At 37.6% G+C, this 24,436-nt stretch overlaps 1 protein-coding gene across 2 annotated transcripts in view; it reads right to left on the reverse strand.

The window, feature by feature from the left end:
* The window catches only part of HIF1A (hypoxia inducible factor 1 subunit alpha), a 42,874-nt gene continuing 18,438 nt past the window's right edge, over positions 1–24,436 (reverse strand). Inside the window, exons 3-15 of one of the 2 annotated variants that reach the window (XM_056133184.1) lie at positions 24,082–24,227; positions 23,911–23,995; positions 20,560–20,672; positions 18,392–18,594; positions 15,358–15,464; positions 12,719–12,866; positions 9,562–9,782; positions 7,330–7,616; positions 4,999–5,121; positions 4,481–4,902; positions 3,195–3,315; positions 2,161–2,287; positions 1–1,334 (exon numbers count right to left, since the gene is read on the reverse strand). In XM_056133184.1, coding sequence (XP_055989159.1) covers positions 1,183–1,334; positions 2,161–2,287; positions 3,195–3,315; positions 4,481–4,902; positions 4,999–5,121; positions 7,330–7,616; positions 9,562–9,782; positions 12,719–12,866; positions 15,358–15,464; positions 18,392–18,594; positions 20,560–20,672; positions 23,911–23,995; positions 24,082–24,227 — 2,255 coding nt within the window. In that variant the 3' untranslated portion in view covers positions 1–1,182. The remainder of the gene's footprint in view (positions 1,335–2,160; positions 2,288–3,194; positions 3,316–4,480; positions 4,903–4,998; positions 5,122–7,329; positions 7,617–9,561; positions 9,783–12,718; positions 12,867–15,357; positions 15,465–18,391; positions 18,595–20,559; positions 20,673–23,910; positions 23,996–24,081; positions 24,228–24,436) is intronic. The other variant, XM_056133185.1, reaches the window with a different exon arrangement.

A 24,436-nucleotide genomic window follows, 5' to 3' on the forward strand; every position in this document is an offset into this window, starting at 1 on the left:
CCTGGTCCACTAAGATGTTTATTTGATATAACAAAACAATACAGTTAGTGTTAGATTCAACCACAAAGAGCAAAAGGAATAAAAAATTTGTACAATGCACAGAGGAAAACAAGATGTTTACTGTGACAGCTATATATTTCTAAAATAATGCTTCTAAAATTACTCATTTATTGAAATCTATATGAAAACAGAAGGATGTTAATAACAACAAAGTGCATAAGACCAAACATCAAATTTTGAGCAAATTAACATACTAGGTAATTTTGCTAACAAAACATGATTTTTTTTCGTGTTTACAATCTGCTCAAAATAAATTTATACCAACAGGGTGGGTAGAACATTAGGTTTAATATCAATTATACAATATTAGCATAAACATCCACAACTACAGATAGGGTACTGTTTTTTCCTTTGAGCTGGCAGTGTGATTACAGAAACATCAGATCTTTTCTCTGAGTTGAGAATTTTTATTCAAATAAATGCTACATAACTCCCAAATATATGTATATCTTTCTATATCATGTAAATGGCTTTACCCATTTAAATAATAAACTGTATACGTATTTAAGAATCATTATATGATTAACAATGGCATGTTCCAGGTTTAACAATTTCATAGGCCAAAGGGGGAAAAAAAACTTCTTAAAAACTAGTTTTATAAATGCAGAATATATTGCATGATTAACTGCTGGTATCTTTTTAAGAAAATATATTGTGCAATTGTGGCTACCATGTACTGCTGGCAAATCACTGTTATGTAAAATATGAAAAAAAATGAGTAAAAATTTTCCAAGCTGATCATGATGAAAGGTTACTGCCTTATTAAAAAATTATACTGGCATCTTATTAAAAATAAATCGATAAGGGACAAATTCCCTAGCCCAAAATAAATAAATAAAAAGGTGCATTTTTATAAACGAATGCTATTGCAATGCAACAGTTTAAATACTAGAGAACAGTGAAAATGTGTGGTCTGTGATCTGGCATTAAAGAACATATTAAGAAAGAGTATTAATGTAAATTAAGTAGAAAGGGGATCAAAACTGAACTAATCAAGTTTGTGCAGTATTGTAGCCAGGCTTCTAAAATTAGATATAGAAAATATAAATAGACTGCTTTAGGTAATGAGCCACCAGTGTCCAAAAAAAGGAATGAGATTATGAAAAAGAAAAAAAAAGAAGCTCAGTTAACTTGATCCAAAGCTCTGAGTAATTCTTCACCCTGCAGTAGATTTCTGCTGCCTTGTATAGGAGCATTAACTTCACAATCATAACTCGTTAGTTGTGGCAATCCACTTTCATCCATTGATTGCCCCAGCAATCGACATGCTAAATCTGAAAGAGAAAATTGAGTGAAGTATTTATTTTCTAGTTCAGGATTTCTAAAACTTTTATTTTTGTGATCCCTTTCTGCCTGAGACATTTTTACACAACTCTAAGTATAAAAATAAGTATACAAATAAAACATTTACAGATTTACAGATTGCATTTAAACATTGCAGATAATCATAGCTGCACTGCAAACCACATATATAATCAATAAATATTACTAAACACCCACTATAGGGAAAGTATGGTAAAAATTATTTTTGAAGAAAAAAATTCTGCAACAGTTTACAAGCTTTTGGGGGAAACTCACAGGTATGGGAAAAAGTAGGTGCAAAAAGAAGCACTGCTTATAATGAATATTAAGTACTTAGAAAATATAATGAAGGCACAATGAGTAATACATAAATTTAGAAAGGGCAAAAAAATTATTAAGCTTCAGCTTCCATACTGGTAGCACAAACTAACTGCAGCTAAAATATGTATGTTCCACCTTGAAGTGCATGCTTTACATGCAATAGAACCAAGTTCCATTCTCAGCACCACATGGTCTCTGGAGTACCACTGGGTAGTGCCCCCCAAAAATTCCACCTTGAAATAGCTATAGCATAGCCATAAGATAAAAACACTTTTATGTGATGTGTGTGTGAGTGTGTGATGCTGGAGATTAGACCCAGTACCTCACACATATGCTCTCCCTCAGCCACATTCCTTATCCCTGCTACTTCACTTTTTAATCTTGCAAAGGAGTTAGAGCCACTCTCTCACTTGAATGTTAAAGTCTGATGTATTTTAATTGTTTTGTGATGGTTAAGGGCAGAAATAGTTAACCAACCAGAGGGTATTAAAATAATTGTCTTCTGCTCCATTCCATTTTGTTCACTGGTTTTGCATCCTTTAACTCGTTTCCAGGAAAGCGATGAAGTAGTTGTGCGGTTATCTGGTTGCTGTATTAATGTTCCCTAAAAACAGTAAGATTAGTTCACCATATAGAAAGAACTTCACAAATACTGAACACTAAAAATAAGCTTAAGTTTGGTAATATGTAGGCAGGTTTCCTAAAGCAAATACTGCTCTAAATTAAAAATTTTAAGTTTTTATATTTAATAATACTCCAGTAAAGTCATTTGCACTCATTCTAGCTAATTTGTTCTAAAAATATAGTATGAATTTTATATCAGTATCAAATCACCACCAAAACATAGTAGTATGTTAATAATAGAAAGTAAAGGAGTGGGGGAAGAATGAGATTAGTGTTGAAATTAGGGGCATATTTAGGGGAGAATTTAATTTTTTTTGTTACTGTCTTGGGGTCACACCTGGCTCTGTATTCAAGAATTGCTCCTGATGGTACTCAGAGGAACATATGGGATGCTGGGGATAGAACTATCTCTCCAGCCCCAAGAACTTAATTTTTTATATAAAATACACAAATACTTAAAAAAATTATGGCTCCCCAAGTCTCACCAAAAGTGATTCCTGAGCTCAGAGCCAAAAGTAAGCCCTGAGCACCACTGTGTGTGGCCCCAAACCAAATAAAAATAAATAAAGGAGCCAGGAGATAGGACAGTGTGTAGGGTGCTTGCCTTACATGAAGCCAACACATGTTTATTCCCTGATTTATCCCAACATGGTCCCCTGAGCACTGCCAGGAGTGATCTCTGAGTTCAGAGCCAGGAGTAAGCCCAATGCACTGCCGGTGTGGCCCCAAACCCATAAAAACTAAATTAAAATAAAATAATTTTTATACAGAGAAAAGACTCATAACTCCTAGTGTTTTATTTCTGAAAATTAATCTTATACGTATACACACACACAAAAAAAATAACTCCTCAAAAATAGCACACTAGATTAGAAAAATAAACATACTTTCAGACTTACAATTCCTACTGCTTGAAAAAGTGAACCATCATGTTCTATTTTTCGCTTTCTCTGAGCATTTTGCAAAGCTATTATCTTTGGATTTAGTTCTTCCTCAGGAACAGTGTTTCTGTGGGGAAAAAAAAAAGCTTAATAGAAATATGGTTCATTATTATTACTATTTAAAAATACCCGGCTAATCTTTTTTTTTTTTTTTTTTTGCTCTTTTGGGTCACACCCGGCGATGCACAGGGTTACTCCTGGCTCTGCACTCAGGAGTTACTCCTGGCGGTGCTCAGGGGACCATATGGGATGCTGGGAATCAAACCCGGGTCGGCTGCGTGCAAGGCTAACGCCCTACCCGCTGTGTTATAGCTCCAGCCCCACCGACTAATCTTTTGAAACAAAATCTATAATGCCTTTTTTCAACATTATACATACTATTCATATTATACATGAAGTAGCTTTAACAAAATTATGTGTTAAAAGTAACATGTCTAAGGCAGTCTACTTCTCTAAATGAGCTCAGATCAAAAATCAGTTGGTAAAATCCGTGTAAAGTAATGAGAAGTGCTTCTTTGTTACTCCAAAGCTCCAGAATTTTTCCTTAACTCTAGAAAATAACCTCTCCCAGAACTTTTGGTAAAAACAGTGACACAGGACAGGAAGAAAAAGAGATCAAACTCTGGCTTTGCAGTGCCTTTTCCTAATGGCAAAGAAAAGATGGAATAATTTCTCTCCTCCATAAATGGATTAGCAAAAACATTTTTTAATTATAGCTTCAAATTTAAAACATGTCCAATGCCATTATAAATAAATTATACAGAGAAATAATAACTTAAGAATTAGATGGTGGGGCTGGGGAACAGTACAGCAAGTAAGGCCCTTACTTTGCATGCAGTCTACCTGGGCTTAATCCCCAGCACCCCATATGGTGTCCCGAGCACAGAGCCAAGTGTTAAGCTCTGAGCACCACAGAGTGCGGCTCCAAACCAAACCAAAGCAAAATTAATCAACAGATGTTTATCAAAACTAGCACCATATAGAAGCCATGGCACGAATCATGCTTAGATTCATTCCCGTCATTTTTTTTTAAACACCCTGATTAGCCACAAAATAATGTCCTATAAATGCATAATGAAAATTAAGGACAACTGTGATATAAGTATGTGTAGAATTTAAACTGCGATATAATTATATGTAGAATTTTAAAAGGTTTATAAATAAGTATCAACATATTTGTCATCACACGTATTTTCTCAACATTATATAACCTTAATATTACACATAAATACCTTTGACTCAAAGTGACAGATAACACATTAGGGCTTCTTGGATGAGATTTTTCTGTCTGTTCTATGACTCCATTGCCTGCTCTGTTTGGTGAAGCTGTTCGACTTCGAGTATCACTATAGGGTGACGTTGTGGCACTTGTAGTTTCTTTAGATATATGAGTAGGAGATGGAGATGCAATCAATACTTTAATGTCTTCCATACCATCTTTTGTCACTGCTTTTAACTCATCAGTGGTGGCAGTGGCAGTGGAAATAGTAGATTCTTGCATTGGAGTTGGTGGTTGGAATACTGTAATTGTGCTTGCATTTTGAGGGCTTGAAGAACTGCTCTCCAATGGTGACAACTGATCGAAGGAACGTAACTGGAAGTCATCGTCCATAGGGATATAGGGAGCTAACATCTCCAAGTCTAAATCAGTATCCTTAAAAAAAAAAAAATACATGTTTTTATAATGGCCATAAAGTCCAGTTATTTTAGTGTAAAAAGTAATAAAATTTAATATGGAACAAGTCTATACCTGAGTGGAAAATGGATTCTTTGCTTCTGTGTCTTCAGCAAAAAGTTTCTCCACCAATTCCAACTTGAATTCATTGACCATGTCACTATCCACATCAAAACAGTATCCGCTGGGACTGGTAGGCTATGTATAAAGAAAGTAAATGTCTAACTTTAAAGGAATTAAAGGAGTCTTCACATTTTCTACTAGTAGTTAGAATTGTTATATCGGCTCTTAGGGAAATACTGAACAAAGGCCATTTCTTTTAACAATTTTTATTTAACTGATTAGAAGTGACAGTTTCAATATTATACTTGTATATGACTTTGATAATAAACCTATATCCTAACTAGATCATATAGCATTTGTAAAATTAAAAGACACATCTAATTTTTATTTATTTTTTTGCTTTTTGGGTCACACCCGGTGATGCACAGGGGTTACTCCTGGTTCTGCACTCAGGAATTACCCGTGGCAGTGCTCAGGGGACCATATGGGATGCTGAAAATCGAACCCAGGTCGGCCGCGTGCACGGCAAACACCGTACCCGCGGTGCTATTGCTCCAGCCTCCCTCACTCATCTAATTTTTAAAGACTAAAACATATTTCAATTCAGATAATTTAAGCTTTTACTTACATTTGCCTGATGGATTTACAATTTAGGAATTCTGGGGAGTCTAGTAAGAAACCATAGCTATGCATTCTAAGCACAAACTTCTACTTTGCTCATTTAACATTTTTGTGGTTGTAACCTGAGTGACTACCGTGTAGATACATTCCCCACACTGATATATCAAATCTACTACAATTTGCCACTCTGAATCAATAAATAATAAAAATTTATATTCTTTTAAGGTTTGTCACACGATACTGTTCAAACCTAAGTTGCCTTACTCAGAAACAAATTTCTAGACATTCTGCAAAATTCTGAAATTATTTTATATTTAGAAAATGATCACTTTGGGCTGGAGTAGGTAGACTTAGTTACAGCAGGTAGGGGTGCTTGCCTTGCATGCGGCTGACCTGGATTCAATCCCTGCCACCCCTTTAGAGTCCACTGAGGCCAACAGGAGTGACCCCTGAGAACAAAGCCAGAAGTAAACCCTGAACATAGCCAGGTATGGCACAAAAACAAAAGGAAGAAAAAGAAATGAACACCAATGTGATGTAATCCTGATACAGTCTAGTCTTTAAAAGATTTTGTTTATGTGGCTGGAGACACAGTACAGACTGTGTAAGTCCGCCCCCAGGACTGCTAGAGATGAACCCCGATACAGAGTTAGAAATGAGCCTGAGAACTACGAGTGTGGCCCCCAAACCAAAACAAACAAAGTAATAATTATTTGTGGAGTCAGGGAGATAGTTCAAAAGGTTAGGGTGAACATTTAGCATCTGGAAGCTCTGGTTGAATATCCAGCACTGCATGGTATTCCAAGAACCACCAGGAGCAATCCTGGAGCATCACATCAAGAGCAGCTTTTTTTTTTCTTTTTTTTTTTAATTTAATTTTATTTATTTATTTATTTATTTATTTTTTATTATTAGTGAAACACCATGAGGTACAGTTGTAGATTTACAAATCTTTGTGCTTGGATCTCGGTCATACCACGATCAAATACCCATCCCTCCACCAGTGCCCATTTTCCACCACCAGGATAATATCCCTCCCCCCCATCCCCCCATCCCCCCCTGCCACTGTGGCAGGGCATTCCCTTTTGTTCTCTCTCTCCTTTTGGGTGTTGTGATCAGCAAAAGAGGCATTGAGTGGCAAACATGTTCAGTCCAGTCTACTTTCAACCTAAGAGCAGCTTTTAAAACAACACCAGTTGTGTCTCCCTTCCGACCCATCCTATGTTTGTAGGGTAATTAGCATCAAGAAAGTATTAGAATTAAAACGCTTATTTTGTGTATGAAGGCATGCTATATTCATATTAAATCTGTACAGAATTTCAAAAAGGAAGGAAATTGAAGTAAATTAGGGTAAGAATTTAAATGATTATTCTTTGCCAGTGAACTATCTAACTTTGAATGATTAAATTAAATTAATTAATTAATTAAATTAATTAATTAATTAAATTAAATTTAAATGATTATTCTTTGCCAGTGAATTATCTAACTCAAAAGGATTTAAGTTTAGAGCTATGTTAGGGAGACATAGTGGATGACATATTTTTCTATGGATGTCTAAACTACTTTTCTTTGTTGTGTTTATAGAAATATCTAGACAAATATTGTAAGTTTTACTTTGTGATCTATGTGACATGTGGTTCAAGTTAAAATACTGAGTAAAATTTATACATACATTTCTGAACATGACATCTTAAGTATTATTTATCTTACCATGAAACCTACCTCAGGTGAACTTTGTCTAGTGCTTCCATCAGAAGGACTGACTGGCTGATCTTGAATCTGGGGCATTGTAAAAGAAAGTTCTAGCGACTCAGTATTTGGTTCCAATTTTAATGCAACTTCCTGGTTGAGTGCAGGGTCAGCATTACTTCGAAGAGGCTTTGGAGTTTCAGAAGCAGGTAATGGAGACAGTGCCAAATTAATATTCTGTATTTTTTCACTCGATGAAGGGAGCATTACATCATTGTACAATGGAGCTTCTTCCAGTTGTTGGTCATCAGTGTCCGTATCTGCAGGGGAAAAATGGTCAATTTTAAAAATATCTGCATTTTTTTTTTCTTTTTGGGTCACACCTGGCAATGCACAGGGGTTACTCCTGGCTCTGTACTCAGGAATTACTCCTGGCGGTGCTCAGGGAACCATCCATATGGGATGCTGGGGATTGAACCCGGGTCGGCCATGTGCAAGGCAAATGCCCTACCCGCTGTGCTATTGCTCCAGTCCCAAATATCTGTATTTTAATATATAAAAACTTTTATAAAAGGTTTCCAAATTTTTTTTTAATCAGAACACATGTATTATGGTATAACCTTAAATTACATTTATCTTTCTAGCTCATTAATAACACTATTTATCTATATGGTACAAACCTGTTCTTTTTTTTTTTTTTTTGTTCGGGGGCAACACTCAGCAATGTTCAGGTGCTACTCCTGGTAGTGTTCCGAGGACTACAGATGGGGCCAAGGATCAAACTGTGGTCAGCTGCATGTAAGGTCATGTACCTTATCCCTGTACTATCTCTCTGGCCCTGATTTTTTTCCCGAGGGAGGGAGGGAATTTTTGAGCCACAATGGCAACATTCAGGAGTTATGATCCCAAGCAATGACTCCTGGTGGTGTGGAACTCAACCAGCATGCTAGAGATCAAATCAAGGTCAGCTGTGTGCAAAGCAAACCCCCTCCCTACCTGCTGTACTAAGGTTCTGGCCCATCTGCCCCCTACTATTTAATGTTTAATATCTTGTATGACTGCTTACTTTACCTTTAATGTAACTGTACCTCACTGTCACTGTCCTCCCGTTGTTCATCGATTTGCTCGAGTGGGCCCAGTAATGCCTCCATTGTGACAATTGTTACTGTGTTTGGCATATGGAGTACATCACGGGTAGCTTGCCAGGCTTTGCCGTATGGGCAAAATACTCTCAGTAGCTTGCCAGGCTCTCCGAGAGGGGCGGAGGAACTGAACTCTGGTCGGCCATGTTGGCCGCTTGCAAGGCAAACGCCCTACCCGCTGTGCTATCGCTCCCATTTAATTAAAAACTTGTAGAGAAAATATGACAGTGGAATACAGAAACAGGGCTGAAAAAAGTTATCTATAAAGATATTTCAAAGCACAATTTTCAACAAAGTGTTAAAAACAGGAATGTTGAGAAATACTTAGGAAAATAATTAACCAAATATTTTCAACAACTGTAGCACTACACTGCACTGTCCTCCCTGTTCATTGATTTGATTTGCTCTAGCGAGCACCAGTAACATCTCCATTATGAAACTTGTTACTGTTTTTGGTATATCAAATATGCCACAGAGAGCTTGCCAGGCTCTGCTGTGGGATACTCTCAGTAGCCTGCCCGACTCTCCAAGAGGGATGAAGGAATCAAACCCCGGTGGGCTTCATGCAAGGCAAACACCCTACCTGCTGTGTTATCACTCCAGTGAGAATTGTATAAAAAACAAAATATGGGGGCCGGAGCTATAGCACAGCGGGTAGGGTGTTTGCCTTGCACGTAGCCGACCTGGGTTCGATCCTTGGCATCCCATATGGTCCCCCAAGCGCTGCAGGGATAATTTCTGAGTGTAGAGCCAGGAGTCACCCCAGAGCATCGCCGGATGTGACCCAAAAAGTTAAAACAAACAAACAAACAAAAAACTCCACCAAAATATGAAAGACAACAATATCCAAATAATTACTAACCCCCTCCCCCTACCAAATCAGACTAAAGTGCAGTTAAACAGACTTGTAGCAGGTGGGGGATGGGTGGGAGGGGTTCTGGAAACACTGGAAGGGACCCTCATGCTCTGGTGGCTGGTGTAGACTGGGACATTATTATGCCTCACCTCAAACTTGATTATTAACAGTACTATAAATCATGGTTTTAAAATAACTTAAAAAAAACTGAACCAGGCTTGTGGTTGTAGACAGATTAAAAAATTAATAAAGTAACTAAATATCTACCATTGCTGCCAAAATCTAAAGATATGATTGTGTCTCCAGCAGCAGGTGCCAGCAAAGTTAAAGCATCGGGTTCCTTCTTAAGTTTGTCAAAGAGGCTACTTGTGTCTTCGGATTCAACTTTGGTGAATAGCTGAGTCATTTTCATATCTGAAGATTCAACTGGTTTGAGGATACATTCTGTTTGTTGAAGGGAGAAAATCAAGTCGTGCTGAATAATACCACTGTTAAAAAAGAGAGAGAAGTAGTTCTTAAATGAGCACTTGACACATTGAGTGGAAGAAGCTCTGAAATACCCCGGTCTCTTAAAAAGCTCTGCTTCTATGTAAGGAATACTTTAAAATTTCTTAAGCTAATCTCATACATACTTGGTCCTATCCTACGTTTAGAACCACCAATATGAAGTAAAGATTAATTGGTGCTAGAGAAATCAATCATCAGGTTGAGAATATTTTTGCACCTTGGAGGCCAGAGTTTGATCCCTAGTACTGCTGCATGGTCCCAAGCAATTCCAGGAACGAACCCTGAGTACAAAGTGAAAAGCAGACCCTCAGTACTGCCAGGTATGGTTCAAAATCCACTAAAATGTAGTTTAAAATAATTCAAATATTTTACTAAATTTATTAAGAATTTTCAGAATTCAAAAATTTGGAAACAAAAAAATCCCTTTGGAAAAAGTTATGGTAAAATCCAATAATTGAATTGGGCCAAAAAAAGATCTTCACAAACTGTGTGCTGATTCACAATAAAATTTGCACAGAAGTCTTTGCCACTAATAAATATTGCCAGATTGATATCCTTTTAAAGAGGGATGTCATATTTTCTTTAGTAGCAAGAAAATAATAGGGTTGTACCATGTAGGCTAGAGTTGGGATGGGATGATGAACAATAGTAGCACTTTCATGGTTCAGCTAAATGTGAATTTTACTATTCTTTCAGTATTAAGTGTTTGAGGGTGGAGAGATAGCACAGCCAGCAAGGTGCTTGCTTTGAAAATGGTTTACCCAGGTTCAATTCCTGGCACCCCATGAGGTCCCCTGAGCCTGCCAGGAGTGATCACTGCGTACAGAGCCAGGAGTAGGTACTGAGTATAGCTGAGTGTGTCCCCAAATTAAAAATAAATGTCTATGCTATGTGAAATGAGCTGGGAATACAAAAATTGAAACGCACAACTCTTGCTCCGAAAAAGTTTATACCTCAATATGAAAGTAGATGTGTAAACAATTAAACACTGTGATAACTTCTAAAAATTGCTCCACAGAGAGGACAATAAGCTGAAACACAGGCTCAAATAGGATTTGTTAGGCAGACTGAGAAGGGGGAAAGAAGCATATTCCACGTTGGTGATTCTTACATCATGGTAATGTCACAAGAGAAGCCCTTGGCATTTATACTAAAATATTAAAAAATTTTGTTAATGGTGGCAAAAATAAAAGCAAATGACCAGAAATCTAAGGGGGATACCCTCAGATATCAGAAAGAGGACTTACATCAATAGGACATAAAAGTAATAAAAATGCCAAGAAATGAAGAGGAAAAACAAGCTTACGTGTATGTCTATCTTTTTAATTTTATTTTTAAAATGAAATATTTCATTAAAAAGAAAGGTTTATGTTAGGTCTAACAAAGAGATTTTTAAAACACGGTCACGGTCCTCCCGTTGTTCATTGATTTGCTCGAGCGGGCCCAGTAACATCTCCATTGGAGACTTTTTTGTTACTGTGTTTGGCATATCGAATACGTCACGGGTAGCTTGCCAGGCTCTGCCGTGCAGGCGAGATACTCTTGGGAGCTTGCTGGGCTCTCCTAGAGGGGCGGAGGAATCAAACTCGGGTCGGCCATGTTGGCTGCGTGCAAGGCAAAGGCCCTACCGCTGTGCTATCGGAGCACAGCAGGTAGGGAGTTTGCCTTGCACTCGGCCAACCCTGGTTCGACTCCCAGCATCCCATATGGTCCCCTGAGAACCGCTAGGGGTACTTTCTGAGTGCAGAGCCAGGAGTAACCCCTGTGCATCACCAGGTGTGACCCCCCAAAAAAGAAAAATAAAAAAATAAAACAACAACTTCCTTGTTCATTTTGAAAACAATTCTCAAGAAAATGAGATGATGGGTCTGGAGCAATACTACAGAGATTAAGGCATTTGCTTTGCACATCATCGACCAGGATTCGATCCCCGGCATCCCATTATGGGCCCCTGATCACCACCAGGAGTAATTCCTGAGTGCAAAGCCAGGAGTAACCCCTGAACACCACTAGGTATGGCACCCAAACAAAAAAAAAAAAGATTAGGGGCCAGAACAATAGTACAATGGATAAGGTGCTTGCCTTACACTTGGTTAGCCTGGGTTCAATCCCAGCACCCCAAATGATCACCCTGACTCCTACCAGGAGTGAGCACAGAGGAGTAAATCTTGAACACCACTGGGATGGGGGGGAAGGGGGGAAAGAGGGAGAGAGAGAGAGAGAGAGAGAGAGAGAGGAGAGAGAGATGAGGGAAGAGAGAGAGAGAGGGAATATCAGTTGACTCTGATGAGCAAAACAACTCATCCTGGTAAAAGATGAACTAGAAGGAAGCAGTAGCCTATTGAAATATATCAAATGAAACACTAGTTTAAGATATCCTAATTTCCACAGGTCAATCAACTAAGAAAAGAGTTCATGAATATTCAAGGCCTATTTTGACAGTAATAATCTCCCATAGAATTTCATTTAAACTCTCATAAGCATTTAAAGTATAATCATCTCTCAGACATAGATGAAATTCAAGAGAAACAGTATTTCCTCATGGTTAGGGTACTATCATGTTACAGAGCTAGGGCACAAAGGCCAGTATTCAAGACCTACAAAAACATCATAGTTCCCTAGAATTAGTAAATGACTTTAACTACATAACTAGAACAAACTATAACATGTTGCTTTTTTCAAGGTATTCATTTTTTTTTCCAGTGGAATGAAAGGATGGGATAGACAGGGATAGATAGACAGATAGATAGATAGATAGATAGATAGATAGTATAATTACTGTGCAATAAGTAGATTGAAAACCCGAATCAAAAAATCATAGTAATGTGAATGGAAAATAAAATGCACCTTTATACACAAGAACAGGATCTAAAAACAAGTTATTTGTTACCCCAAATTACCAATTTTCCAAGCTTACCTCACAACATAATTTACACACACAATGCATTGTGGTTGAGAATTCTTGGTGTTATATATGACAGTTGCTTGAGTTTCAACCCATACATAACCACCTCTTTTTGCAAGCATCCTGTACTGTCCTGTGGTAACTTGTCCTTTAGTAAACACTATAAGTGAAAAGGAAAAAGAATTATGCAGAGAAAATAATCTGATTTTAATAGATGCAATTACAAAGAAAGCACCGAGCAAAAAATGCATTTTTCTAATCTTCTGAATAAACTTCTTTCCTATCGACCTTCACTTTATTTATTTTTTTGTGATTTGGGGGCCACATCCAGCAACACTCATATTTCAGGATCATATGTAGTGCCTGAAATTGAACTAGAGTCAGCCACATGCAAGGCAAGCAACATATTCCATGTATTAACTCACCAGCTCCCAATCTTTTATTTTAAATGAGAAGAAAGCTAGGATTGAGGTATAGCAGTGACTAAAGTTTCTCTAAATATCTTGAAAGTATCAAGAATGATTTTAATAAAATGAATAATCTACAAAAATCCAATACTGATCCAAGAAAGAGACACTACTATCATTTTCTTTCTTCTTTTTTTTTTGTTTTTGTTTTTGGGGCCACAACCGACAGCGCTCAGAGCTATTTCTAGCTCTGCACTCAGAAATCACTCCTGGAAAGTCTCAGGGAACCATATGGGGTGCCAGGGACCAAAACTAGATCAGTCACATGCAAGGCAAGCATCCAACCTATACTGTTACACTTGCCCCTACTATCTATTTTGTAAAAATTTTTGCTATCGTTTCCAGAGAACCAAAGATGGTTCAAACAGCTGTGTCAGCATATTTAAGCCTCTGAGTCCTGATAACTTATTTTATTTTGGGCCTGTCAAACTATGCTCAGGGGGATCTTGGGATAAAGGAGAGATGAAACTGTCTCAGCAGTTAACCAGGCCACAACATGAAGGTCAAGGCTCATAAAAAAGATCTTTAGGCATTCCCAATCATATGAGGAAACCTGTACAGATGACACAGGTAACTGAGAAATTACAAAGGTTTACTTGTCATGGAATCTTTAAACAAAATTTGGATAAAATTAAAAGCCATAATCATATATTAAGGACGCTTGTTACACCAAAGACCTCCAGGACCAGCTACCACCATGCTGAGACCACTCTCCGCACACATGAAGGTACTGGCAGAGGGACAAAGTCACGCAGGTTCCGGGGCCGAGATCTCCAAGCCTACTCGGATTGGGGCCGAGCATCCTCCACCCAGATCCTCCAAATTCCAGTAGGCGGGGATCACACCCACCAACTGGCCCCCTGGCGCCGTGTAATCCCATCAGCGGCCAAGACTCAGAGACTATAAAAACCAGCTCCCGGAACCGCGCGGCCGGGAATTATTATGACATCTTATTATCTCATTCCTAATTTGGTCAAACTGGCAGGCTACCAAATGTAACCTGCCCACACGGCAGAGTCTGGCAAACTCCCTGTGGTGTACCCAATATGCCAAATACCAGTAACAATGATGGGTCTCATTCTCCTAAAGAGCCTTGAATATAATCTCAGGGCTAGGATGAAGGAGACGTTACTGGCGCCTGCTCGAGGCAATCGACGATTAACAGGATGATTTGTGATTTTGTGATTTGTGTTACACTATTACATAGTGCTGAGTATTTTCATATTAATTGAACAGCTTTTTGTTTTGAGTGCCTACTATCTACTTATCACTTTTTTTTTGATGGGAACACAATAATTTTAATGATTTAAGTTAAAATGGAAACTTGATTCAGTGATAGGAAGATGAAAATAATTACAAGTAAATCTATATGGAAAAGTTCAAGCTTCAAGAGCTAAACATCAATCAACTGTGGTCAAAATATTTAAGAAAGCAAAAATAAAACTGCTTAATACATGAAAGCATGAAAGTACATATCTCAAGAGGGGAGATACGGGCGACACATATGTTCAGTTGCCACATGTGCTTGGCCGCGTGGGTGTAAGCAGCACATGGGCAGGGGCAGCATATGTGCCTACTTACCACTCTTGATGCTGAAATGTTCTATGATTTTGAGTCTTTGTATTAAAATTTCAGGGAAATTTTAAATAGCATTAAATGATTCCATTTTAACAGTATTGGTTTTAGTAAACACAAAATACAGATTTAATAGTCAAGATCTTAGGAAGAGGTTTATTAAGATACTTAGTCTAGGGGTCCAGAAGAATAGTACAGCAGGTAAGGAGCTTACATTGCACATGGTAGTCCTAGATTCGACCTTCAGCACCTCACATGGTCCTCCAAGCCCTGCCATAAGTAATACCTGAACACTGCCAGGTATGGTCCCCAAACAAACAAAAACCAAGATACTTAGTATAGGAAGACTTGTTTATTGAAAATGGTTGCCTTGGCCACTTCCAGCAATACTAGGGATTGATCCCAGATTTCTGCCCGATGGACCATATGGTGCCAGAGATCAAATCAGGGTCATGTAAGTCACATGTATGCTTTAACTAATCCCTGTGTAATTTTCCCAGACCCAAGACCGGCTAATTTTAAACAAAAAGGTTGCCACATGACCAAACAGTAAAGAGACTGCAAAAGTTAAATAATTTAAATATCTAGGAGTTCTTTCATTATACTTACTATCATGATGAGTTTTGGTTAAATGATCAGAGTCCAAAGCATGATAATATTCATATATTGAGCGGCCCAGAAGTTCTTCTGGCTCATATCCCATCAATTCAGTAATTCTACAATGTTAAAAGAAAAAAAAGATAAAGAATTTATTAAGGCAAATTTCACTTCTCTAGAGCAGGGTTTTTTTTTCCTACTTGCAACCCCTTTTTGCCCAAGAAGTTTTTATGCAATTCTAGGTAATAAGTATAAAATGACTCATACAACAAATATTTACTGATAAAAAATTAATCAAAAATTATTTCTAGGGGCTGGAGCGATAGCACAGCGGGTAGGGCGTTTGCCTTGCACACAGCTAACCCAGGTTCGATTCCCAGCATCTCATATGGTTCCCCGAGCACCGCCAGGAGTGATTCCTGAGTTCATGAGCCAGGAGTAACACCTGTGCATCACCAGGTGTGACCCAAAAAAGCAAAACAAAAATTATTTTTAACAAAATTTTCACACACACACTTACTCACATTTAGTTATGTTACCCCATATCAGGTCAGGTTATGACCCACAGTTTGAAGAAGCTATGTTCTAGCAGTGTTTCTAAGCCAGGGGTAATATGACCTCCTGTAAGCCCCCAGAATTTTCCAAAGGGCCACAGTTATGAGAACAGGGTACTAAGCAGTAGGCTAAGGGTGCCATAGAAAAGAAACAAAGTCAGAAGGAGGCCACAGTTTGAAAAAGGTTGAGAAATACTAATTGTATTAATATCACGGAGAAGTAAATTTTATTTTTCAGACGGTCTTGGAGCACGCTTGATAGTGCTCAGATGATTATGTAGTGCTGGGGGCTAAACTAGAGTGAACAATGTACATGGTAAACACCTCAACCCCAACCCCAGTATGATCCCTAGCATCCCATATGGTCCCCAGAATCCTCCCAGAAGTGATCCCTGAGTACTAGGTAGGAGTAAGCTCTGATTACCACCAGGTATGGCCCCAAAATAAAAATAAAGAGCATTCACTATTTTTTTGTATAGATTACATTTGCATCTTACTTTCAGAAACTTCACAGCTACTAAATGTAGCACCATACATGTAAGTACTCTGGGTTCATTCTGCTTTCTTGTCCTTTTATGTCCTTTACCCAAGTCAAAATAAAAAAGAATTCTTCACAATGGGATATTCCCAAACATCAACACTAGGGGGCAGCATTGCAAAGGACATTGCTGTTAAAAACTTTTTTTTTTTTTTTGGTCTAAAAATAATTCTGGAAGCCAGAGCAATAGCACTGCAGGCAGGGCATTTGCCTTGCACATGGTCTACCCAGGTTCAATCCCCACCAACTTAACACGGTTCCCTGAGCCCACCAGAAATGATACCTGAGTAGTTAGGAGAGTAAGCCCTGCGCACCACTGAGTATGGCCACCAAACAAATAATAATCCTGACGTTAATTTACATGTTATGTAAGTGAAAGTAATTTTCAAGAACCACATTTTCATTCATCAGAAGATATAATGAGGTTAGATATAAATTCTTATAGGAGATGTGTAAATTGAAAAGTTGAGAGAAAGAGATGAGAAAAATGCTCAAACTGTACAAGCCACAAACATTCTGAAGGAGGGACTAGAGTGGAAGCAGAAGCTGAAGAAGGAGGAAGAATAAACAGATTATTGAGGTCATTATATTAATTAAAACATCAATTTGGTCACTGGCAATGTTAATCTGAGTTGAGGCATGTCTATAATACAAAATGTCAAAATACAGGTATTTTCCTAGAATGTTGAACTTATTCATGAATGAGGTAAGTTTGACTTAACGTAATTATGTAGCCCAAACTGTCCCCCCGCCCCTACCATCTCCACCATAGTTAATTCAGAAAATATGATCAAAAGTTTTATTGGGGGGAGACAGGACAAAACAACTGGTGTTTCTCAGGTACTACCCCCAGTTTGGGGCGATGGATTGACTCAGAGGTGTATTCTGGGGACCATGTAGTGATGGGAATCAAATCTGGGACTCCCGCATTGAACATATGCATTTTAGGCCTTTGAGCTATCTCCCCAGGCCCTCAAAAAAGTATTTTAAATGGACCAGAAAACCTATGATCTAAAGCCATATCATTACTTTGTTGTAAGTTTAAGGGCAACAACTTTTTAATCTTCAGTTTTTTAAAAGTGAAAATGCCATGCTACAAAAACACAGGGACGAATGGAGACATTACTGGCGCCCACTTGAGCAAATCAACAAATAAAGGGAACTCAAGTGATGAAGTGATCAAGTGCTTTTTGGGCCATGTCTGGTGGTACTCGAGGAACCATGGGGTGTCAAGAGAAAAAAAATTGAGTCCTCCTACATACAATGCATGCACGCAATCCATTTAAACAATCTCTCTAGCCTAAGACATTTTATGGGGAGCAACTGGGGCCACCAGTATTCAGGTATCACTTCTGGCACTGCAGTCAGGAATCACTTCTGGCAGTGATTCTTGCAATGCCAGGGATCGAACTTGGGTTGGTCATGTGCAAGGCACATGCCTTACCCATTGTACTATCCAACTGGCCCCATACTTCATCTTTAATTTTTTCCCCTCATTATTGTTGCACTAAGATTTTTTTTGGGGGGGGGGCACATCTGGCAGTGCTCAAGGCTTACTCCTGGCTCTGTGCTCAGGGATCATTCCTGGTAGACTTGGGAATAATCCTGGGTATCGAACCCAGGTCAGCTGTGTGCAAGACAAGCACCCTACATGCTATATCATCTCTCTAGATGCTTAAGATAACATGTTAACAGCTTTGATGTACAGTTATGTCTCTCCACCACCAAAATGCGTGACACTTCACACAATCCACTTCATTTTATACACATAAAAGTGTTCAATAAATGTGGTTTATGCCATCTACAAAAGTAATCTATTATTACTGAGTTTTAGGATATAACATTTAATTTAACTTAATAGAAGGAAACATACGTAGTCTTAATTAAAATGAACAGTAAAGAAAATGCTGTGGGTTAATTAAAATTTTTTAAGTTGTACTTTAAATATGGTTACCTTTCATCACAGTAAGAAAATTTCATATCCAGGCTGTGACGACTGAGGAAAGTCTTACTATCTAAAGGAATCTCAATATTTGATGGATGAGGAATGGGTTCACAAATCAGCACCAAGCACGTCATAGGTGGTTTCTTATACCCACACTGAGACTGATTATTGTTGGTATCGTACACATGAATATGGCCTGTGCAATGAAGTACCTGTGCATGAAGAAAACAAACTATTTTTAAAATATGCAATATTGGAGAAAAATAAAGTATAAAGAATAAATAGCTGAGTCTTGGCATTACAAATAAGCTTTGGTAAATTCACTATTATTAACGGTTTGACCATATTTTGTAGAATCAATGACACTACCTTAGGGCACCACAGATTTTTAAAAATTTTCCTTCAGAACCCACATCAAAATATTCTTCGCAATATTTTTTGATTCAGTCTTTGTGGAAAAAACAGGATGGAGACCTCTAAAAACAACTAAGAATTGAGTTTCCTGAGTGAAGCTGAAAAGAAATTTTTTTCTGCAAGACCCAGTAATTCTGCTTGTTCACATTTACCCAAGTGCACAAAACCATTAATCTTTTTAAAAGATTTTAAATATAAAAGATTTCTTCTATATTAATTTCAACAAGATCTGGAAACAAATGAAGAGGCCAGAAATAGATGAATGCTAATAGGAACTTGGTATAGATAAACATGGAATATTACTCTAAGGAAAGATGAAATACTGCAGTTCGGTGCAACTTAACTGGATCTGAAGGATGGGTATCATACTGAGTGAAATAAGTTCAAGGAAGAGGAACAAATATCAAATGATCTCCTATATGTGAGAGTATTATAATAGCAAGGGAATAAAAGCAGCCAAGGATAAAAAGAAATAACTCTCAAAGTATGCTTATAAAATTGAGTTTGCTGAAGTGGGAGGGTAAAGCTTGGTAGTAAGAGAGGAGCTAAAGACAGTGGTAGAGGGATGCTATTACTCTGGTAGTTAAGTATAGTGTAGCAGCATGGTTTTCCTGAAATATCACTAACAATTTGTAAATGACAGTGCCTAAAAAGAAATTTCCTTCATACAAATATAGGCTAATTTTTCATTTATCTGGTTATTTTAACTGTTTGATGGCTACTTCTTGCTCAGATGACTATGTTTCGATACTGAATAAAGAAATGAACACCAGTGAACAGAAAAAGAAGTCCTTTTAAGATTCAAACACTGAACTTGCTTGTCAAGCTCATGTTCTCCCCTTGACCACGTATCTTTTTAAAAGTAAAAGTAAAGTTATTGATTTATGCATGCTATTTATTCAGTCACTGACTAAGCTGACTGAAGTGGGCATGAACTCCACATTACTTTTTTAAAAAAATTCTTTTTAATTGAATATCTGTGAGACAGACCATTAAAAAACTGTTCAAAATTGGATTTCAGTCATACAATGATCCAACACCCATCCCTCCACCAGTGTACATTTCCCACCACCAATGTCCCGTTTCCTTTCCACCATTCCCCAACACCCCCAGTTTCCTACCCTCAGCTTCACTCTGTGAGAAGCACTTTCTTTCTTTCTTCCTTCCCTCCCTCCCTCCCTCCCTCCCTTCCTTCCTTCTCCTTTTCCTTTTGTGCATTATGGTTTGCAATACAGGAACTAAGAGGTCAACGTGCTCAAGGCATTCAGTATTTTTACTGGGACGGTAAAGTTGAAAGAGCTTTTTAACTGTGTGGCAGCATTGGGATGTGGATCTGACTGCAGAGGCTTCCAGAGGTAAGAAAGGTGGGGGGAGGTAGCCCATCCCAATCCTGAGAAAGCCTGGAGGATCTTGAACATGTATCTTGCTTGGTTGTCCCATGTTTCATTGCTGCCTGTGTTCTCTTGAACACATTTCCCCTCTTTCTCTCCTCTCACATCTTTCAAAGCAAGTTTCATTTAACAAAAACTACCTTGCCTCACTAAAAAAAAATTAAATAAAACCCAAACACTAAGTGGCTGACAAGGTAGCTTGATAATAACAATGTCAAGTTTCATACAGCTTAACTTCATGCCTCAGTCTGCAAAAGCCAAGGAGTCATTAGAAATTTTCTCTCAAAATTCTAGTACTAGTTTAATACTATAAATGTCAAGATGTATAAGTTATCTATAAATTTAGTATATCATCAAATTGTTCTTAGTTACCTTCCATGTTGCAGATTTTATGTTCATAGTTCTTCCCCGGCTAGTTAGGGTACACTTCATTCTCAAAAAAAAGCTTCTTTGTGTATTTTGTTCTTTACCCTTTTTCACGGGGCCTAATAAAAGTATGTAGAAGATTAAGAACAGACCAAAATACGCAAATTCATTACAGTAATTATATCAATCCCCAGAAACTAGATGTTATTAAGCATCAACATGAACACAGTGATGCACATGCTTTCTGTCCAAAGACACGCCCAAAGGCGCTAATTCATTTCAGAATCCATATTCTCCTTCCAGAGTAACAGACTGTCTCTGCTGGGACAATAGTTAGTCATTCTACATTCAAACCATTAAACTTAGTCAAATTATAAAAATATATAAATACGCTAGGTTGAGAAGCACTGGGAATGATTCTTGGTCCCCTAATAACTACTGCAGGCCCCTTACAAAACAAAGAAGACAAAAAACAAATACAAAAATGGCATAAATTTACCCTATTAATTACTGTCAACTGTAACAAAGCACACCCTAAAGAAGAACTTTAGTGAGAGGGTGGATAGAAAGAACAGCAGGTGAGGTGCTAACCTTGCATAAGGCTTATGGTAAACCTCACTTTGATCCCTGGTAATGCATACAGTCTCCCAAGCACTGCCAGGAGTGTTCCCTGAGTGCAGAGCCAGAACTAAAATCCAAAGGAGAAAGGGAGAGGGAAAGGAGGAGATAGAGTGGGGGGGGGGGGGGGAGAAAGAAAAGAGAGAGGAGGGGGGAACTATCAAATTCTTATGAAGCGTGTTGGTTCAATTTATAATAAGTACTCTGTGTATTTTTTAGAACTTTTAATCAGAGCAGGGTTTTTTTTCCAGCAAGAAATAGTTTTGTATATTTTATTTTTCCATAACTTTTCTAGGGAAAAAGAATCCTATTAAGTGTAAAAGTAGATTTTTTAAAAAGATGGTAGTTGTAGTAGTCATGGTGACTCTAGAGAACCACACATAATTTTAAAAAATTTTCAATCCTTTATAAACTAAGTTTGGATTGGACTGACCTTTAGAAAATTCAGCTGTGTTTGAACTAAAATATAACAATAAAAGTAAAAATCAAAGTAACTAAATAGTACGCTCCTAACTGAAAAACAAATTTATAAAGAACTAAATTTGGGGGTGGGAGGGAGAGCGATAGTACAGTGGGTGAAGCATTTGCATTTGCCTTGCACATGGCCAATCCAGATTCAACCCTTAGTATCCCAAATGGTCCCCTCAAGCACCACCAGGAGTGACTCCTGAATTTAGATCGAGGAGTAACATCTAAGCATCACTGGGTGTGACCCGAAAATCAAGACCAAAACAAAAAACAGAACTACATTTTTAGCTCTTTAAAAAGTATTGCAATAATACAATTAAAATACGCTTTCTAGAATTTAAATGAGACTAAGATAACATGTAAAACACATAGTGTTTCTTATTATATTCTTACAATGTGATATGCTGCAGCAGTTTTACTTTTTTGAAAGCAAAAATCTACATTTCCCCCAAGGAAATAAAATTTAGTAACTACAGTTAAGAATTATTCCAAACAACATTCAAGTACTTTAAAAAGTAGTGACACATCTAAACTACATCATGTAGACTAAGTCTGACTTAGATTTAGTATTTTTAACACCATTAATAAATCTAATCATGAGCCATGACTTTATAATATCCATCCATTTATAGTCAAGCCCATGGGAAGTGCTGAACCGACTGTTCAATCTTGAAAGCTTAAATACTAGAAGTCATATTAAAATTTATTGACAACACACATAGGTCCCAGATCATTGTACTTAGGCCTCTTTTTTCTCATACTGAAACGCATACACTTGTTTGCTATGTTTAACTTTAAATACACTAGTTAAAAATTATTAAACAGTAGTGGAAACTGGAGAGGTAGCTCAAAGGGCTGAGCACATGCTTTCATATAGAAGATCTGGGTTCAAACCTCAGCACTGTATGGTCCCCTGAGCACTCAGTAAGAAAAAAAATTAAAACAACTCAGAAATAAAACAGTAAAGGCCTGCTCTTAAATCTCATGTTCTCCTTTGAACATGTCTCACTAGCTCATTTCTTTGCTGTGTACTTGCTCTTTCACGCTCATGTTCTCCCTTGAACATGTATTCCTTTCCTTCTCCCCCTGCCACACCTCCCATCTAAGTCTCATTCAATAAAAATAATCATACTTCAGAAGAATAAATAAAACACACACAAAAAAATCAAAATAGGAGTCTAATTCTACTAATGAAATGGAAGGTATCAGTAAATGGAGTGAGTTGGCCAGTTATGAACTGAGTTCCCAAGTAGTAAATCTACCATAGCTTCACCCACACTCCACTAGCAAGTTACTCAATGTTATGCCTCAGAGAATTTCACAAGGTTGTAGTGAGGAATAAAGAAATTAAAGCAAGTGAAAAAGCAGAAAATAGTTAGCCAAAGATATGATTCAGAGGCAGAACACTTACATGCCTTGCATCTGTGAAGCCCTATCTTTGATCCCTGGCATCATTAAAATACATAAATAAATAAATAACAAAACCAAAAACCCAGCAGAGAACAGTATACTGGCAGAAAGTAATCTCTCAATAAATTATTACTATAAATGAGAAGAAACAAAGACAGTAAAAACTATTAGAAACAAACTATAAACACATGGTGTATAGAAGCATACAAAGGTATACATGGGGTGGGGGGTGCATGGGGAGGGTAGGAGGAGGAATTTGGGCCACATATGACAGTGCTCAGGGCTTCTGCCTCTGCAATCAGGAATCACTTGGCCACATACAAGGCAAGCACCCTACATGCTGTACTATCTCTCCAGCTCCCTAAATATAAGACTATAAAAACTCTTGCAAAGAACTATAGAGCACATTGGCCAATTTCTAATGTGGTAATCTTTAGTCAGTAAGCCCCGCTTAAGAAAGTACAAGGATCAGACAAAAGACTTCTTTAAATTAAAGAGGTACTTTCCCCAAATCTCAGAACATCTGATTATTTTTAACAATTCATTCCTAACAGTTAGGAGTCTTTATCAGGTCTTTTAAATTGTTGTGAATGTGTGGAGAACCATTAATAACTTGCATTCTAACTACATAGTCTTGAATGATTGTAACTACTCTGATGTGACAAATAAACAGGCACTCTTTATTTTCTGGGGAACTTGAATGCAAACTAGTACGCTAACTTCAGTAACTGTCTAAGTACCTCATTTCTATAATGACTTCCTCATGCCTCAAAGATAGAAAACATTTTTTGCTTAAAATATTAGTGACATCTGATTAACTAAACACTTGTCATATTAAATCAAATAGACTTTTCCTCTCACCATTTCTGTGTGTAAGCATTTCTCTCATTTCCTCATGGTCACATGGATGAGTAAAGTCAAATACACTGTGTCCAGTCAGTTCAAACTGTAAACACATTAAAATAATAAGATCTATAATAAAAAGAAATCACAAAAATATATAGAACATATCTTAATACATAAACATTTTACCTGAGTTAATCCCATATATTTGTTCACATTATCAGAAATGTAAATCATGTCGCCATCATCTGTGAGAACCATAACAAAACCATCCAAAGCTTTCAGATAAAAACAATTCATCTGTGCCTTCATTTCATCTTCAATATCCAAATCACCTATAAAACAAAGGAAAGTAATGAATTATACTTTCCTGACACCCCATATGATCCCTTGAACCCTGCCAGGAGTGATGTGGACGGGGTGGTTGGTTACAGACACTGGGAATATTGGTGGTGGGAGATGTGCACTGGTGATGGAGCTAGTGTTGGAACAGTCTACGAATAAAACCCAATCATGAACAACTTTGTAACTATGTACCTCACAG

This window comes from Sorex fumeus, unplaced genomic scaffold (genome assembly GCF_029834395.1).
Source record: "Sorex fumeus unplaced genomic scaffold, SorFum_2.1 ptg000098l, whole genome shotgun sequence".
Classification (NCBI taxonomy): domain Eukaryota; kingdom Metazoa; phylum Chordata; class Mammalia; order Eulipotyphla; family Soricidae; genus Sorex; species Sorex fumeus.